Source organism: Delphinus delphis, chromosome 5 (genome assembly GCF_949987515.2).
Source record: "Delphinus delphis chromosome 5, mDelDel1.2, whole genome shotgun sequence".
Lineage (NCBI taxonomy): Eukaryota > Metazoa > Chordata > Mammalia > Artiodactyla > Delphinidae > Delphinus > Delphinus delphis.
In genome coordinates, this window is record NC_082687.1 from 69,652,468 (window position 1) to 69,668,244 (window position 15,777).

The 15,777-nt window shown below is 40.6% G+C and overlaps 1 protein-coding gene across 3 annotated transcripts in view; it reads left to right on the forward strand.

Annotated features, from left to right (window-relative positions):
• The first annotated feature begins 1,307 nt into the window (after positions 1-1,307).
• GABRA4 (gamma-aminobutyric acid type A receptor subunit alpha4) overlaps positions 1,308-15,777 on the forward strand; it is a 256,407-nt gene continuing 241,937 nt past the window's right edge. For all 3 annotated transcript variants that reach the window (XM_060012610.1, XM_060012608.1, XM_060012607.1), the window contains exons 1-2: positions 1,308-1,481; positions 1,895-2,013. In XM_060012610.1, coding sequence (XP_059868593.1) covers positions 1,396-1,481; positions 1,895-2,013 — 205 coding nt within the window. In that variant the 5' untranslated portion in view covers positions 1,308-1,395. The remainder of the gene's footprint in view (positions 1,482-1,894; positions 2,014-15,777) is intronic.

Here is a 15,777-nt window from a genome sequence, read left to right on the forward strand (position 1 = left end):
AACAAACAAAACCCCCATACTCCCTTCGTTTGATTGTTTCCATATCAAATCAGTCCACCAGTCATCAAACTTTGAACAAACCGTCCAAGTCCTAAACAGAACATAATTATTGGTAATGACTGGTTCCAGGGACCTAACTTTACAGAAATTACTTAGGTCATTGATCCATCATATAAACATTTCCATATGCAGCACTATTAAGGTGAAAGACACCTTTTCCCCTTGGAACCAATAATTAACATTTCTGAAAGTTCTATTGGAAGTGCTTATCTGTGTTCAATAAAACACTAAAGTTACGGTGCTTAGTGTTCCTTTGCAAGTCATTAGTGAACTGTGAGGCTTCCCTTCTATTTTAATCTCTCTCTCTCTCCCTCCCCGCAGCCATCCTTTCCCCCTCCCTGAAGCATTCTGGAAGTCGAGTCAGCTCTGTTGTGAAAGAAAAAGAGCGTCAGCTGTCTCAAGAAGTGAAAGTGATTTTGACCAGATGTCCCTTTTCTCCACCTCTTTTCTGCCCTCCAGAAAAAGGATGGAGCAACAAAAAAGAGGGCCTGTGCGTGCCAGGCCGCTACGGGTATCATAAAGGAGTTTGGTATCTTTGCAGCACCAGCTTGGCAAAGGAGTTGACTACAGAATGAGGCTCAAGTCCACTTCCTAACAGTTTGGCGAGAGTCTGCCCAGTGAGTTGCAACCCCTTTTACCAGGAAGAATCTTTCTTCCTTCGGCGCCCCCCAACACCTGAAGGGGAGAGTCCCAGAGGTTGTGTCCGTCCAGATTTGATCCCCTCTCCCTACCCTGGTCTCCCACTCCCCAGGCCCAGCAAGCCCTGCCATGTCGCCCTTTCCCCACCTCCAGCCTTGAAAATGGGTACAAACAGGTCCTCAAACAACCTAAAGAGAGAGGAGCTTCAGGGGTTCAATCCACATCCCAGCGGGAGGGAGAAGTGGAGGCTAAGCTTTGCTGTGGGCGGGGACACACCCGTGGTGGGGCGTTGCGAGCGCGAGGAGGGGCGGAAGCCCCTGGTTCTGCTCCCCGGGGTTAAAGGTCGGAAAGAACTTGGCTCAGCCCTTCCGTGCCCGCGCCCCAGGGTTAACCCCAGCAGGTTCGGGGTGCGGGCACGAAAGGGTGTGAAGGAGATACACAGCTCTCCATACACTGGAGAGCTCGGCAAGGAAAGGAGGGGGCGAGGCAAGGCAGGAACCGCCTCCCCGGCCCGCGTGCACACACGCGCCCACCGCGGCTGGGGCTGGCTGAGCGCAGGCGAGTGTGAGCGCGGGCGAGTGTGAGCGCGAGTGTGCGCACAACCGCGGAGAGCCTCTGCCCTCGCCTCGCACCCTGCTCAGGGCATCTGGAGAGCCTGGAAACCTGAACAGGCTTAAAGTATGGCATGTTGCAAAGATGGTTTCTGCCAAGAAGGTACCCGCGATCGCGACGTCCTTCGGGGCCAGTTTCGCCCTCCTGCACTTCCTGTGCCTGGCGGCTTGGTGAGTTCCCCGAGGTACTGAGGGCCTGGGGAAGGTGGAGAAGGAGCCAGCTCTGGGTCCTCTCTGGCTGCCAGCCTCCCCCCCCACCCCCCGCAAGGGCGAATTAGACCCTCTGGTCTCCGCTGTAAGGTCAGCGGCCCGGAGCCGGGCTTTGCTCTGACCACGTAGACGCCGAGAGCAGAAGGGGCGCGGGGTGCAAGAAGAGTGTGGATATTGGGGTCCGTGTGCGCGGGGTGCGCCTTTCCTGACCATTTCTTTCTGTCCCCCATCCCTCCGCCCTGCCTCCTTTAGTTTGGGGCAAGAGACTCTTTTCCTAGAAGATAAATCTGTTTCCACCTGTTCGCTGATCAATTCTTAAAATAACCCCATCCGCCCCTGTTTTTTTTTTTGTGTGTGTGTGTGTGCGTTTGCAGTTTAAACGAATCCCCAGGACAGAACCAAAAGGAGGAGAAATTATGCCCGGAAAATTTTACCCGCATCCTGGACAGTTTACTCGATGGTTATGACAACAGGCTGCGTCCTGGATTTGGGGGTATGAACGATTTCAAACGCGCAAGTGTGTCCTGTGTGTCTCTCTCTGCGTCTGTCTGTCTGTCTGTGAGAATATCATGAGGTATGCGTCGCGTGCAAAAATGAAAAATCTCTCAATCTCTCTCAATCTCTCCCTCCCTCCCTCTTTCCCTTTCCCTCTCCCAATGTCTCTTTTCTCTCTCTCTCCCCTCTTTTGATGAGACCTCTGACCAGAAACCCGCCCCCACCCGTACTTTCCCATCTCCCTGCCCCCTCAGAAGCTTGGCCTCTCCGGAGCACCAGTTACCTTCCGGGACCTGACTGCCGGGTGGGCGAGGTTGAAGGGGAAGTGTCCAAAATGGGAACTGGAGGCTCAGCTGCCCTGGTGCGCTGTGCCCCGAGAATGTACGCCCCCCTAACCTGGTCACTGCTCAGAGCAGGTTGCACTTGACACAGCTGATACGAAGTTCCCTGTCCTCCCACGTGGAATCAGTCCCTCTGCCAAAACCTCGACCCTGTTCTGCCTAGGACAGGAATCAGGGGCACAAGATGCCTGCTCTCCTAGAGAACCCAGTCCTTTCCTATTCTTTTCTACCTTGGGATGAAAGTTTACTTTATTTGCAGAGGTGGCATTTACTACCCTCCTAAGACTTTGGAGTCGGGTATTTCTGCTTTATTTCTTCCTTCAGTAAATGTGTATAAAGGGTCTAATAGAGGCACATCCATTAACAGCACTGTTGTTCTTTTCCATATTCATAGTCCCTTTGCTTATGTAATGAGAATCTATGTGGCAAGCATTGTGCTAGGCACCAGGTTCACAGAAATCTCAAGATATTATTCTTAACCTCAAACACGTCTCAGTCCAGTTCAGAGAGAGAATATGTGTCTTCACCCAAAGTGTTGGCCCATGGCTTCTGACCACCAAGTTCCTGTTCTTTCCAGTACTCTGAGCTAGTTACCCTCTTGGGAAATGAGTTGAATAAGACATAGGCTCTATCTTAAAGGATATAGATACTTTACTGTTTAACACTCACAGCAGCCCCAAGAGAAAGCTATTACTATTCCTATTTTACAGAGGAAGAAATTGAGGCGTGGAAAGATAAGCGACTGGTCCGAGTTCACAGTTAATAAGTGGCGTGGGCAGGATGTGAACCCAGATCAGGTTGTGTATTTAAAAGACAAACCCATGAAGACTGGGATGCTATCAGATATTCTGTGATGAGTATCATAATATTAGAAGCACTGAAGCATTTCATTTAAGCTTCCTATGGAGGGTGTTTAAGAGATAAGAAGATGGGGAGTGTAGAAGGTAAAAGGAAGCAGCATGTTCCTGGGAAAGAGGACAGAATTAGACATTATTTCCAAGTTGTTTGGTCCCAGCCTAGAAAGAATTGTTGGAAATAAAAGAGAAGTGGATAGATTAGAGCTGGATGAGTCTTTGGAGTCTGTCTAGTCTTGTTCTCCTCGTTTAACAAAGGAGAACACTGAAGATTCAAACGAGAAAGTGATTTATACAGGAAACATAGCATATTAATGATAGGCTGGAATCCGGTCTTCTGGAATCAGGAGCCATTTTTTTCCTGGATTTTATTGAGAAGGTTACAGGGAGCCATTGAAGGTTTTACTTCAGGTTTTGCATGTTGACAGTGATAAAGATGGATGAGAAGGATGAAAGATTCTCTTGGTTCTTTTCACGTTGCCTCTCCAGGGGTAGGCTGCTCAGCACCGCATTTGGCTTCATGCAAATCTGAAAAGAGGCTTCCTTACAGAAGTGAATCATTTGTCAATGCACGATCTTTCATAAGTGACTAGGAAATTATCACTTTAGATTAAAAATAATTTTGTAGAGAAGGTTTCAGATGATGTGATGCCATTTAAGGCTATATTATATCAATAAAAGACGATTTATCTGCCCATAAAGTTTAAGCTTGACATTTCAAGTAAAGAAAAAAATGATGGAAGTATGCAATCACATGTAGTTTAAATATTCATTAGTGGATTGATGTCCCTGAACCTAAATTAAAGTGAAAAGTTATTGGAATCATATGGCTTTATTATTTAATGTTGAAAATTAAAATCATATCTATGCCGTTGGTTATAATGCAAGTTATAATTCAAAAAGAAGAAGGGATCCGTTGGAGTTGCATCTTTTTTACAAACTACCCTCTCCCATGATAATATATAGACAATAAAATGAATGAAATCAACCTATATAAGACATTGCTGGATTTTGGTTAGCTGCAGTACTGCTAAAATGTTTCAAGGGCAATATTAGTCATCTTATTTGTCTCTGCCAAGTGATCTTCATTGCCCACCTGGAGATCCTTTTATAGCTTTATGGGAAGGGGTTGAATTCACGTTACTTTAAGTGTTAGCAGTTGATTAATTATTAATAGCTTACCATGTAGCACAATTTTGGGGGTTGTTGCTCATAAATATTTGTGGTAAATGTAATTCATTTTTTAGAAGTGGGTCATTCTCTGTAAATACGTAGTATGCCAAATGTGACAGAGGAATAGTAATTCTCACCTGCAGAAAATGTGTAATCTGTTTACAAGATGTTATAAATGAGCACCACTGAAAATAATAAGAAAAATCATTGCTAGCAGAGACTCTTGGATGCCACAGGTATGATCCCTTCTTTGACATTTTATACTTTGTGGAAAGTTTGGCATTTTATAAATGAAAAGAAAACAATTCAGATTTTGACCAGTGTGCTATAAATACAGATTTATTCCCTGGTTCCTTTAATCCTACTTCTGCTCTCTGTAAAGCATTTACTTTATATCTGTTTATACAACTTAGCAGTGTTCCATATAAAATAAAGCTAAAAGCAAAGATCTGAATTGAAATTGGAAGGTTTGTGATTGCTCAGTAGGCCAGGCAAGGGTTGAAATAGATTTGGAAATGAAATTATGTATTTTTAACTCAGCAGCACAGATTGCAATGGGGAAGTAAAAGGAACTGAAATGGTTCTTGCTTTTCATCCCTCCAAGATCTCCTTTCCCTTGTCTCCCACATTCTCCATTAGAGAAGGAAAGGGGAAAGGTGAGAAGGGAAGGAAGGAGGCAGAGTGAGAGAAACTAGATTGGGACATCTGAAGGGGTAGAGTTCTTCCAGCCGTTGACAAATCAGTCTGCTACCATCCAGAAGTAGCTTGCACCTGCTTAGAAGCAGCACACAGTAAACCATTCCACAAAGGAGCTAGAAAATCATCCCCTTGGCTGGTATCCACTTTCAACACTGTTACACACCCTCTTAAAAATGCATAGCTAAGGTACTAACCACCAGGAAATAGCTTAGGAAGCCAGCCCTTACCCACTTCCATTTATTGAAGGATTATACAACCTTTTGTGCATGTCAGTCTTTTGAGGCAAATGATCTGGAATAATAAATGCTTCCAGATACATATAAACAGAGATGATTGCCTTAGATCGTCTTCTACAATCTCTCTGAAATGGCAATGGAGCACTAGGGTCAGTTTTGCAACGTTGTTCTCCAACACAGTAGGACTTCAGATGAGTAGGGTTTTCTACAATTTTGAAAACATTTTCACATACAGTGTCTAATAAGATTATCACAACGAGGCAAAAAGATAAGCAGGGCAGGCATCATCCTTCTGTCACAGAGGAGGCTGAGAAAAGTTGCAATGAATTACCCAATAACCCTGTAATTGACAAGTAATTGACAAGCAATTGACAAGGCCAGAACTCACTTCTCACTCTTTAAACCCTTAGGCAGCTGGTCTTCTGCTACAATCACAGGCAGCTGGTCTTCTGCTACAACCACTTGTAAGAGTTTTTTGCACCGTTCTGTTGAAAAAGAGTCAAATTTTCATTAACAGACCTTCTTGTTACTAAGTAGGTCATTAAAATAAGCAAAACTACATTTCCCCCAGAGGAGTGAAATGAGAACTTTTATTTTAAAGCTCTAATAACATTTTAAAATGGAAAAGCAAACACTGGGGGAGTGTATACACTTAGGTAAATTTGGAAGAATTTTCCCACAGAAATAGAAACTTCCTTGCAGTGTTTTCAAATGATCTATATCTCAACCTAAAAATTAAGTTGATGTGCCATGTGCTAGCTTTATTAATTGAACATTGACAGAGAATATATTTTTTAAAGTATATAGATGAAATGAACACTTGAAATGCCCAGGGCAACAGAAAAATAAAGCTTCATTCTCTTCTGACTTGTCACATTCATTCATTCATTCATTCATTTGTTGAACTAATAGATAGTGAGAGATTGTTATGTGCCACGAACAATGTTAAGTTGTGAAGATATAATTCTGAATCAGATACAGGCTAAGCAGTGTAGAGAGATAAAAATAACAAGGACACGAATAATAAAGTAAATAAAGACAATGCTGTGGAACAATCCAATAGTATGCTAGAATAAATCGGGTGAGAGATTTATTTCAGATACAGTGGACAAGGAAGTCTTTTAAGCTAAGACCTAAAGGTGACAGACATGGAAAGAGTAAGCAAAAGTTGTTCTCAGGCAGCAAAAAAAACAAGTGCCAAGATCCTAAGGTAGATAATAAATTAGTGAGATTTAGACAGTGAAGGGTGTCCAGTGTGCCTGGAATCGAAAAGCAAGAGGAAGAATCTCACGGGACTAGCTTGGAGTTGTTAGCAGAGGCCAGATCAAACCTTTGGTAAAGGAGTTTCCTTTTATGAACCTGGACATCACTGGAGATTTTTAGGTGGAGGGAATGACATGGTATGACTTAGATTGTAACATGATCCCTCTGGCTGCCACATAAGAAAAAGAAAGGCTTAGATATAAAAGTTGGAACAATATTAGAAGCAAGGAGACCAATGAAAAAACTTTTTTCCTTGATTCTTTCCATTAAGTTAATGGTAGCTTGGAATCAGACAGTAGATGTAGCAAAGATGAATATAAACGGATAAAAGTGAGATATATTTTGAAGGTATAATTCAGCAAAGAATTGGTGATAGATTCCATATAGGTGGTAAAGGAAAGGGAGAAATCAAAAATGACTCGTGGATTTTTTTAAGAAAATGGACAGAGAATAGTGTTATTTGAATTGGAGAGGATTGGAGGAGGAACAGTAATGGGAGGGAGGGTGAAATCAAGACATCCCTGGATATGTTAATCTTAGGATACATGTGTGGCATCCTAGTGATTGTACTTGTCTGGATATCAGAGGAGAGTTTTGTCTGGGATCATCAGTATGTAATGCTGTGAGAATAGATGTCTAGAGAAGAGTATAGAAAGAGCAGAGAAAAGAGCCCACAGCCAAGCCTCAAGGAACATTGACAACTGAAATAAGGGCAGAAAACGTAGAGTTGTCAAAGGAGAATGAAAAGGAGTAGGCTGTGACATATGTGGGCACTAGGAGAGTGTGAGTTACAGTCAAGAGAATGGAATATCTTAGGAAGGAGGTATGAGACACCTCTCAAAGTTCTTCTAAGATATTAAGTAAGATAAGAACTGGCCACACGGAGATATTTCATTTTCTTCACTTTCATCAAAAATTCATTGATCATATAATATACGCCAGGCACTGTTCTAGGATGGCACTGGGGATACACTGGTGGACAAAGGAGACGCTGTTTTCTGCCCTCCTGAGCTGATACTCTAGTGAAAGAGACAGAAAAGGAGAACAGAAATAAGCCAAATATAGAGTATGTCAGATGTTGATAACTCCTATCGAGTAATACAAAGCTGGGGAGGAGGTTGCAATTTTAACTAGAGTAGTTAGGAGGGAGAGACTTGAATGAAGTGATATTTGTTTTTTTTTTTAATTTATTTATTTATTTTTGGCTGCTTTGGGTTTTCGTTGGGGGCGTGCAGGGTTTCTCTAGTTGCAGCGAGCAGGGGCTACTCTGTTGTGGTGCGTGGGCTTCTCATTGCAGTGGCTTCTCTTGTTGTGGAGCACAGGCTCTAGATGCATGGGCTTCAGTAGTTGTGGCACGCGGGCTTAGTGGTTGTGGCTTGTGGGCTCTAGAGTGCAGGCTCAGCAGTTGTGGCGCACGGGCCTAGTTGCTCCGTGGCATGTGGGCTCTTCCTGGACCAGGGCTCAAACCCGTGTCCCCTTCATTGGCAGGCGGATTCTTAACCAGGGAAGTCCCTGAAGTGATATTTGAACTATGATTCAAAGTAGGTAAGAGCATAAGCTGCATTTGGGTGGGGTCTTCTGGTTAGAAGTAACTCTACGTGCAGACATGGTAAGCATGGAATTGTCACTGCAGTGAAGGTAACAGGGCTGAGGAGTAAGAAGGGGTCAGTGTGATATAAGGATGAGGTAGTATAAAGCTTTGCAGGCTGGTGAGAACTTTGCTTTTACTCTGAATCGTATCAGAAGGGAATGGAGGGATTCCATTAGGGGTGAGACCTGAACTGGTTAATTTTCAAAGGCTCACCCTTGGTTGCTGGATTGGGAACAGTGAGTCAGGGTCAAGGGCAACTGCAGAAAGGATTTTAGGATCAACCAGGCAAAAGATGATGGACATTTTGACCAAGTTGGTGGCAGAGAAGTTTGTAAAATTGTAAGAAATGGTTGGCTTCTGTCTATTTTTCAAAGTTCTAGTCTACTGGTGACAGCTAGAATATGGGATGTGAGAAAAAGGGAGGTGTCAGGTGTCACTCCAGAGTTTGGGACTTGAACATCTAGAAAAATGGAGCTGCCAAGACTGTGGCAGAAGCAGCTTAGGGATGTGGCTGAACAATTTGTATGTGAATATGTTACGTTTGAGCTGCTCATTAGATGTAAAGTGAAGATAGGCTTGGAATTCAGGGATACTGGGTATGTCAATAATGTATGGTATTTCAAGCCATAAAACTAAAGAGATCACCAAGGAATTAATGGTGATAGGGAAAAGGTACAAATACTGAGCTCCGAAGTCCCCAGTGTTAAGAGGTGGGGAAAGAGGTGGAGGAATCTCTGTCCCAGGAAGACTGAAAGTAGTGACCTTTGAGGTAGGAGGAAAACCTCAAAGAGAATGTACATACCAGATGTTAAATAAAGAAAGAAAACAGTATTTCAGTGTGGAGCAGGACTGGTCGATTATGTCTAATGCTCCTGGCAGACAAAGAAAGATAAGAACATAAAATGGACCACCAGATTTAGCAATATCTACATTTTCAGTGAGTTTGACAAGGGTAGCTTTGGTGGCATGATGAAGGTGAAAGTCTGATTGTGTGGGTTCCAGAAAGAATGGGAGGAGTTTCTTTCTAGACATTCGTACAGTGGAGCAGAGAAATGGGCTGGTAAATGGAAGGAGAAAGTAGCATCAAGAGAGCTTTTTTAAAAATGAGAGAAATAAGATTTTTTTAAAAGTTTGTGGGAAAAGTGCTGTAGATAGGGAAAAACTGGTGATATTGACAAAAGGGATTTTAGTGGATCCTGAGCATGAAAGCTAGATTATAATAGATGATGGAGTGAATAGAAAGGGGAGAATTTCAGGCACTAGGCATAGGTATTTTTCTCCCCCAGAAGTTTAAATACGAAAGAGAAGAGAAAGAGGGAAGGTTGCCTTTTTTAAAGCTGTTTGTGTACCACTGGAAATAGGCAAGTAGAGAATAATATTAGAGTGGAGGGGAGGGGATAACTGAAGGAAAGATGCCTGTGTGACAAGAAGAGACTGTAGAATCCAGAACACAAATTTACTTTCTTATGCTCTTAGTTTAAGAAAAAAAAGATGTACTGGTGCTAATATATATTTACAGGTTCTTTAGGGCAAGAATATGCAAAATGTATTTGTTGTTTCCTAAAATAAGCACTAAAAATCTAGATATAGGTTATCCATAACTTAGTGAACATTTAGATGATATTTCACTGGGATGTTAGCTTTCTTTTAGATGAAAAAAATACATCAACTTGCATTTCGTATATCATTAAACAAATGGCTGCTTTATTGTCTAGGCCTTTTTTATGTATTTATTTTAAAAAAGCTTCTGCTGCACAGAACTGGATTCTGAATTAATAATCCATGGTTCATGACACACTCCCATGATTGGTTCCCATATCTGTGGACCTTCTTTTTATCTATCCATCTATTCATTTATTTACTCTAATAAAATAGAACCCACTTAAATAATTAAACCTTGACAACTTATTCTGCTATATGGTCTCCCTCATCCTATTTGCCTGTCTTCCCCACTCAAAGTAACCACCATTCTGAGTCCTTTTTAAATTATTGCATAGCATGGGACTTCCCTGGAGGTCCAGTGGTTAAGACTTCGCCGTCCAATGCAGGGGGTGCGGGTTCGATCCCTGGTTGGGGAGCTAAGATCCCACATGCCTCATGGCCAAAAAACTAAAACATAAAACAGAAGCAATATTGTAACAAATTCAATGAAGACTTTAAAAATGGTCCACATCAAAAAAAAAACTTAAAAAAAAATAAATTATTGCATAGCTTTATTTGAATATCATTTTAGCTCAACTTTACTCTTTAATAAATTGAAATTTTAAAAATTTAATTGTTTTGAACATGCTATTTACAATCTTTGGATGCTTTTCTCACTTAATTGTGTATTCCTAAGACTCCTTCTTATTGTTGCGTATTGCTATAGATCATTCATTTTGACTGCTGTGTGATACACTCATTGCACAGGAACCAGCTGATTCATCTGCTCTGTTGGCAATAGGCATTTTGCTTGTTTCCAGGATTGTGTTGCTGTGAATATTCTGGCCCAAATTTCCTGCTGTAAATGTGCAAGAGTTTCTTTTGCATATATATCCAAGAATGGATTTTTCTGGATCTTAGTGTAAGTGGGAGTTCAACTTGATGAGATAATGCCAAACTGTTTTCTGTGGTAGTTTTACAAATTCAAACTCCCATTTACAGTGAATATGAGATTCAGGATCCACAAACCCTTGAACACTTTGGAAAAGAATATATATATGTGTATACATACATATATATATGTGTGTGTATATATATAATATATATGTATATATATACACACATATATATGTATATATATATATACTTGAAATGGTATTTTAATGTGAAATGATTTGTATTTTTCTGATTTCTAATGTGGTTGAACATCTTTTCAAATCTTTGTTGCCTACAAGAATTTTCCTTCTGTGAATTGCATTTTCATCTTTTGCTCACATTTTATTGTCGTTTTTAGTACTTTATTTATTCATTTATTTGATGCCTTTAATATTTAAAAAGTAGAGCTGGATTGATGGGATCATACCATAAAGGAAGCACTAATCTTTAAGGTCATCTAAATAAAGCTCTGTAGTTATTTGCTTTCTCAACAATATCAATAGACATCTGTTCCTTGTTTAATATGCAGGAACGCTAGTTTTTCTATATTTTGTAAGTGACAAAGAGCATTAGAGCCTTATTTAAATATTTCACTAAGATTCCTTGCTGTTGTTGTACCTTTTAAGTACTTTAAGTCTCTTGATTTGGGAAGACACATTAATAGTGTTTTGTAAGACGTAGCTGGATGCATGGATTTAGGTGGCTGAAAACCCAGAAATCTTTCCTCAAGCGCGTGGCTGGGGAGGCAATGTGGAGAGCAGGGAATGAGTCGTTTCAGCATCTGCAGAACTGTTTTAAGTCTCTTTCCTGGGTGTGATAGCAAATTGGATCCTATTACTGGAGAAGAAATTAAAAAGTGATATTTTTGCCCAGGTCTCTACAGCTGAAGTAAACAGTGGGAAATTTTCTGAAATGTTAATTGCCTTCCCACTTTTCAAGCAAATAATAAAGTTATTAGATTCATTAATAAGATGGGAATATTCCTCTGAATTTGATCCTGGTGGTGTTGGCTCCTTCTTTCAAAGACTGTTGAAGATCACTTTGCCTTAGGAACTGTCCACTATATTTGGGGGATTAAAAACTATTTCCCTATTAGCAAAGTAGTAAGGCTTTAAAATAAATGATGTCTTTTATGTTACACAAATGCATAGAAAATTATGAGAAGTCCTTCCAAGCTGAAAATTATCTGGTTTCTATGTAATTATGCTCTTAGGAGGGTTGATTTGAACATCCTAAACAACAGTGTTAGAGGAAGCGTCTCTAAGAATTATTCTTAATTGCATAGCGACCGTGATTCATTGAAAACTGATTTATTGGAAACCTATTACATGTAAGGCCTGGGATTTGTTCAGGGAAAGGATATAAATATAAATAAAACACGAATTCTACTTTAATCAGGAAATATTTTTAGCTTAACTGATGTAACAAATGAATTCCAGTACTTTTTCCTTTGGGGAGATTTTAAAATCACTGCTGGAATGATATTAGGAACACAATCAAATACATAGTTTTCACTACCTAGTATGTGTAAAGCACTATACTCATTTGGGATTTCCAAGAGGATTAAGATTGGTCTTTGCTGTTAAGGAGAGAAAGGCTCAAGCAGGCCATAATAATAAGAGCAATACATAGGAAGAGCTGCAGTAGTAACGTAGTTCAGAAACTACTCATGAAACAAAATGGGAGAGGTAGGTATGGCATGATATGTACTAGATAGAAAATTATATGTAAGTAATTAATGGTTGATTTATTATTTAATGATATAATTAGCATCGTTAAATCTAGAACATACTTTGTAGATCAATCCAGGGGCTTATAATTCTGGCTCTGGAATATAATATTTAACCTCTGTGAGCTCAGTTTCCATGTCCATAAAATTCTCATGAAATATCATCCCAGGAGGGTGTTGTGAGGATTGAATGAAATAGCATATAGGAAGAGCCTAGTATCCTGCTTGGCACATAGTAGGCCTTAAATAAATAGTAATAGTATCTCTGCTTATTGTTCTTTGGGAAGAACCCCATTTCTTGAGAGCAGGGCCACACATACATGCCCCTTGATCTGTCCACTCTCCATCCCTACTGCCACATCCTTAGTCCAGGACACCGTCATCTCTCACCTGGCCTGGTACAGCAGCCTCTTAGAAAAGCCTTCTTCTACTCTTGCCTCCCTATAATTCGCTGTCCATACAACTGCCAGAGTGATTCAGATCATATATTTAGATCATATATTTTCCTTACATCACACCTTTGAGGGTCTCCCAATGATGACGGGATACAAGTCAAACTTCTTACCACAGCTTATAAACAGAGGCAGAGCTGGACTGCATATCAGAGGGAGAGCACTTGGGGAAAGAACACAGGACAGATGATTAACCTCTGGGTTCATTTGCTTCAGCTGCCGTAACAAAGCACCACAGACTGGGTGGCTTAAATAACAGCAAGTTTATTTTTTCACAATTCCGGAGGCTAGAAGTCCAAGATCAAGATGTCAGCAGGGTTGGTTTCTTCTAAGCTCTCTCTTCTCGGCTTGTAGATGGCCATCTTCCCTCTGTGTCTTCACATGGTTTTTCTTCTGTATGTTTCTGTGTCCTAATCTCCTCTTCATATAAGGGCACCAGTCTTATTACATTAGGGCCCATCCTAGTGACCTCATTTTAAGTTTATTCCCCTTGTAAGGACCCTATCTCAAAATATGATCTCATTCTGATGTACTAGGTGCTACTTCAACATATGAGTTTAGGAGGAACATAATTCAGCCCTTAACAACCTCTCATGAAGATTTATACAAGTTTAAAACAGTGACAATAACATATATGATAAATATGTTGCTTAAAACATAGCACTTTCAGAATATGGCCAGAGAAGTAGGTCCGAGCCTTTCGCCTTGAAGTTCTCCTCACCAGAAATGCGTTCTCTCAGCTCTTCCAAAGTCTCGTGATCATCATCCAGATCTCAGTTTAAAAGTCACTGCTTGGAAGATTGGCTAAATAATCTAGAGTGGCTTTCCCAGACTCTCACTCTGTTACTGGCCTCATTTGTTTCTCTTATGAATGACAGCATTCTTCCATTTACTTCATTTCTTTATTATTTATACTTTCACTCCCCCAGTAGCATGTTAACTCCCTGAGGCAGGGAACTTGAGAGTCTGGTTTACCATTGTATCACCAGGGCCTAGCATGGAACCTGGCATACAGCAGGTGGTCACTCAATAAATGTTGACTGAATGGGTGTCCGAATGAAATTTCTCTACCAATTATACGTTTTTAGGATCTCATTCAATCTCAAAGACCTTTGTGATCTTATAAAGCAAATACTAAATAATGTCACAAATACCAAGCAGTTTTCAAGAATCATTGAAAAAGTAGTATGTTATGTAAGAGTTTGAAAAGATTCATTATTATCATGGAATCATTATAACCTTAAGGATTAGCATAAACCCACACACCTTAAAATAAATGTATAAGGAAAAATATGATTGGCCTAAATCCTCCCTCTCCTACCCTTCCCCCACTTCAATAAAACACCTATGGTGATAAATTTTACAGGACATTTTACAGGACATGGTTTGGTAAATAAATACTGTTCTAGAAAACAGATAAATGCTTTCTGTGAACTGAAGTGAACAGCATCACCTAGGAACTTGTTAGAAATGCGAATTGTCAGGCCCCACCTTAGACCTCATCTAACAGCAAGTCTGGGGTGGAGTCCAGCAATCTGTACTTTAACAAACCTACCAGGTGATTCTGATCCAGTTAAAGTTTAAGAACCAGTATCCTAAATTGATCTTCAAAGTAACTGGATTTCTCAAGATTCTCATCAAACAGTCCTGTTGTCAGGACCTACTCAACCTTATTTGTTCTGAGTAACTTCTCTCTCCTTGTCCTGACTTGCACTGAAGTAGTGTTTTTAACACTTTAGCAGTTGTCCTTAAGAAACAAGCAGAGTGATTTTTCCCACTTTTGAATCTTTTTGAATGAAATCTCCATCTACTAGGGTTCAACACACATTACTTGCTTCCTGGATTACCTAGCTCTTCCTGAAACACTTTGGCTTTACTATCATATTTTTGTTGTTGTTTTCAATTTCTCATTCAAATAAAAATTCACTTAACTTCTCACACTTATTCTCTCTGTTTTCCAAAGGTGTTATTTTTTAAAAATGAAAACTCATGGCAGATCAGCCTGATCTCTACTTTTTCTCTCACTATACTTCCAAAGGATATATTTTTCGTAGGATACTTACTCAAAAAACGAATTTTCTTTCTCCTTCAAACGATTTTTCTTTCTGTGGTTCAATCTTCACCATATACAGGGAGAGATATTCTCATTTGTTTTATGAGGGTAACTTTAGACCTAGGGCATTAAGCTATCCCAATTGCTCTTTGTCTTTTTTGGCGTTAAGTCCGATTGCCCAACCATTATTCAAGGGAAATAGTCCATCTTGATAGCAGATGTTATTCTTTCCAGTATGGAATAGGTAGCCCCTGGACATACAGTGTTGTAAACCATCATTTAAGAAATCAGGGCTTCCCTGGTGGTGCAGTGCTTGAGAGTCCGCCTGCCGATGCAGGGGACATAGGTTCCTGCCCCGGTCCGGGAGGATCCCACATGCCGCGGAGTGGCTGGGCCCGTGAGCCATGGCCGCTGAGCCTGCACGTCCGGAGCCTGTGCTCCGCAACGAGAGAGGCCACAACAGTGAGAGGCCCGCGTACCGCAAAAAAAAAAAAAAAAAAGAAATGATGTTCAAGATTGCAACAATTTTAAATTTTTATTAGTAATTAAAATTGATACGTATAATAACAATTGCTATCATTATTGAGCACATTATGTTCTGGAGACTGAGACAGGTGATTTACATGTATTATTTCAGTTAATAGTCATTAAAACCTTTACCTCTGATGATATGTGACTTGACCAAGATCATACAATTAGAAAGTGTTAGAGCCAAAATTGAACTCCAGAATTTCTGATTTTAAGCATCGTGCTAAACCCAGATTGCAGCAACTTTCCTTTGTCTAAAATCTGTG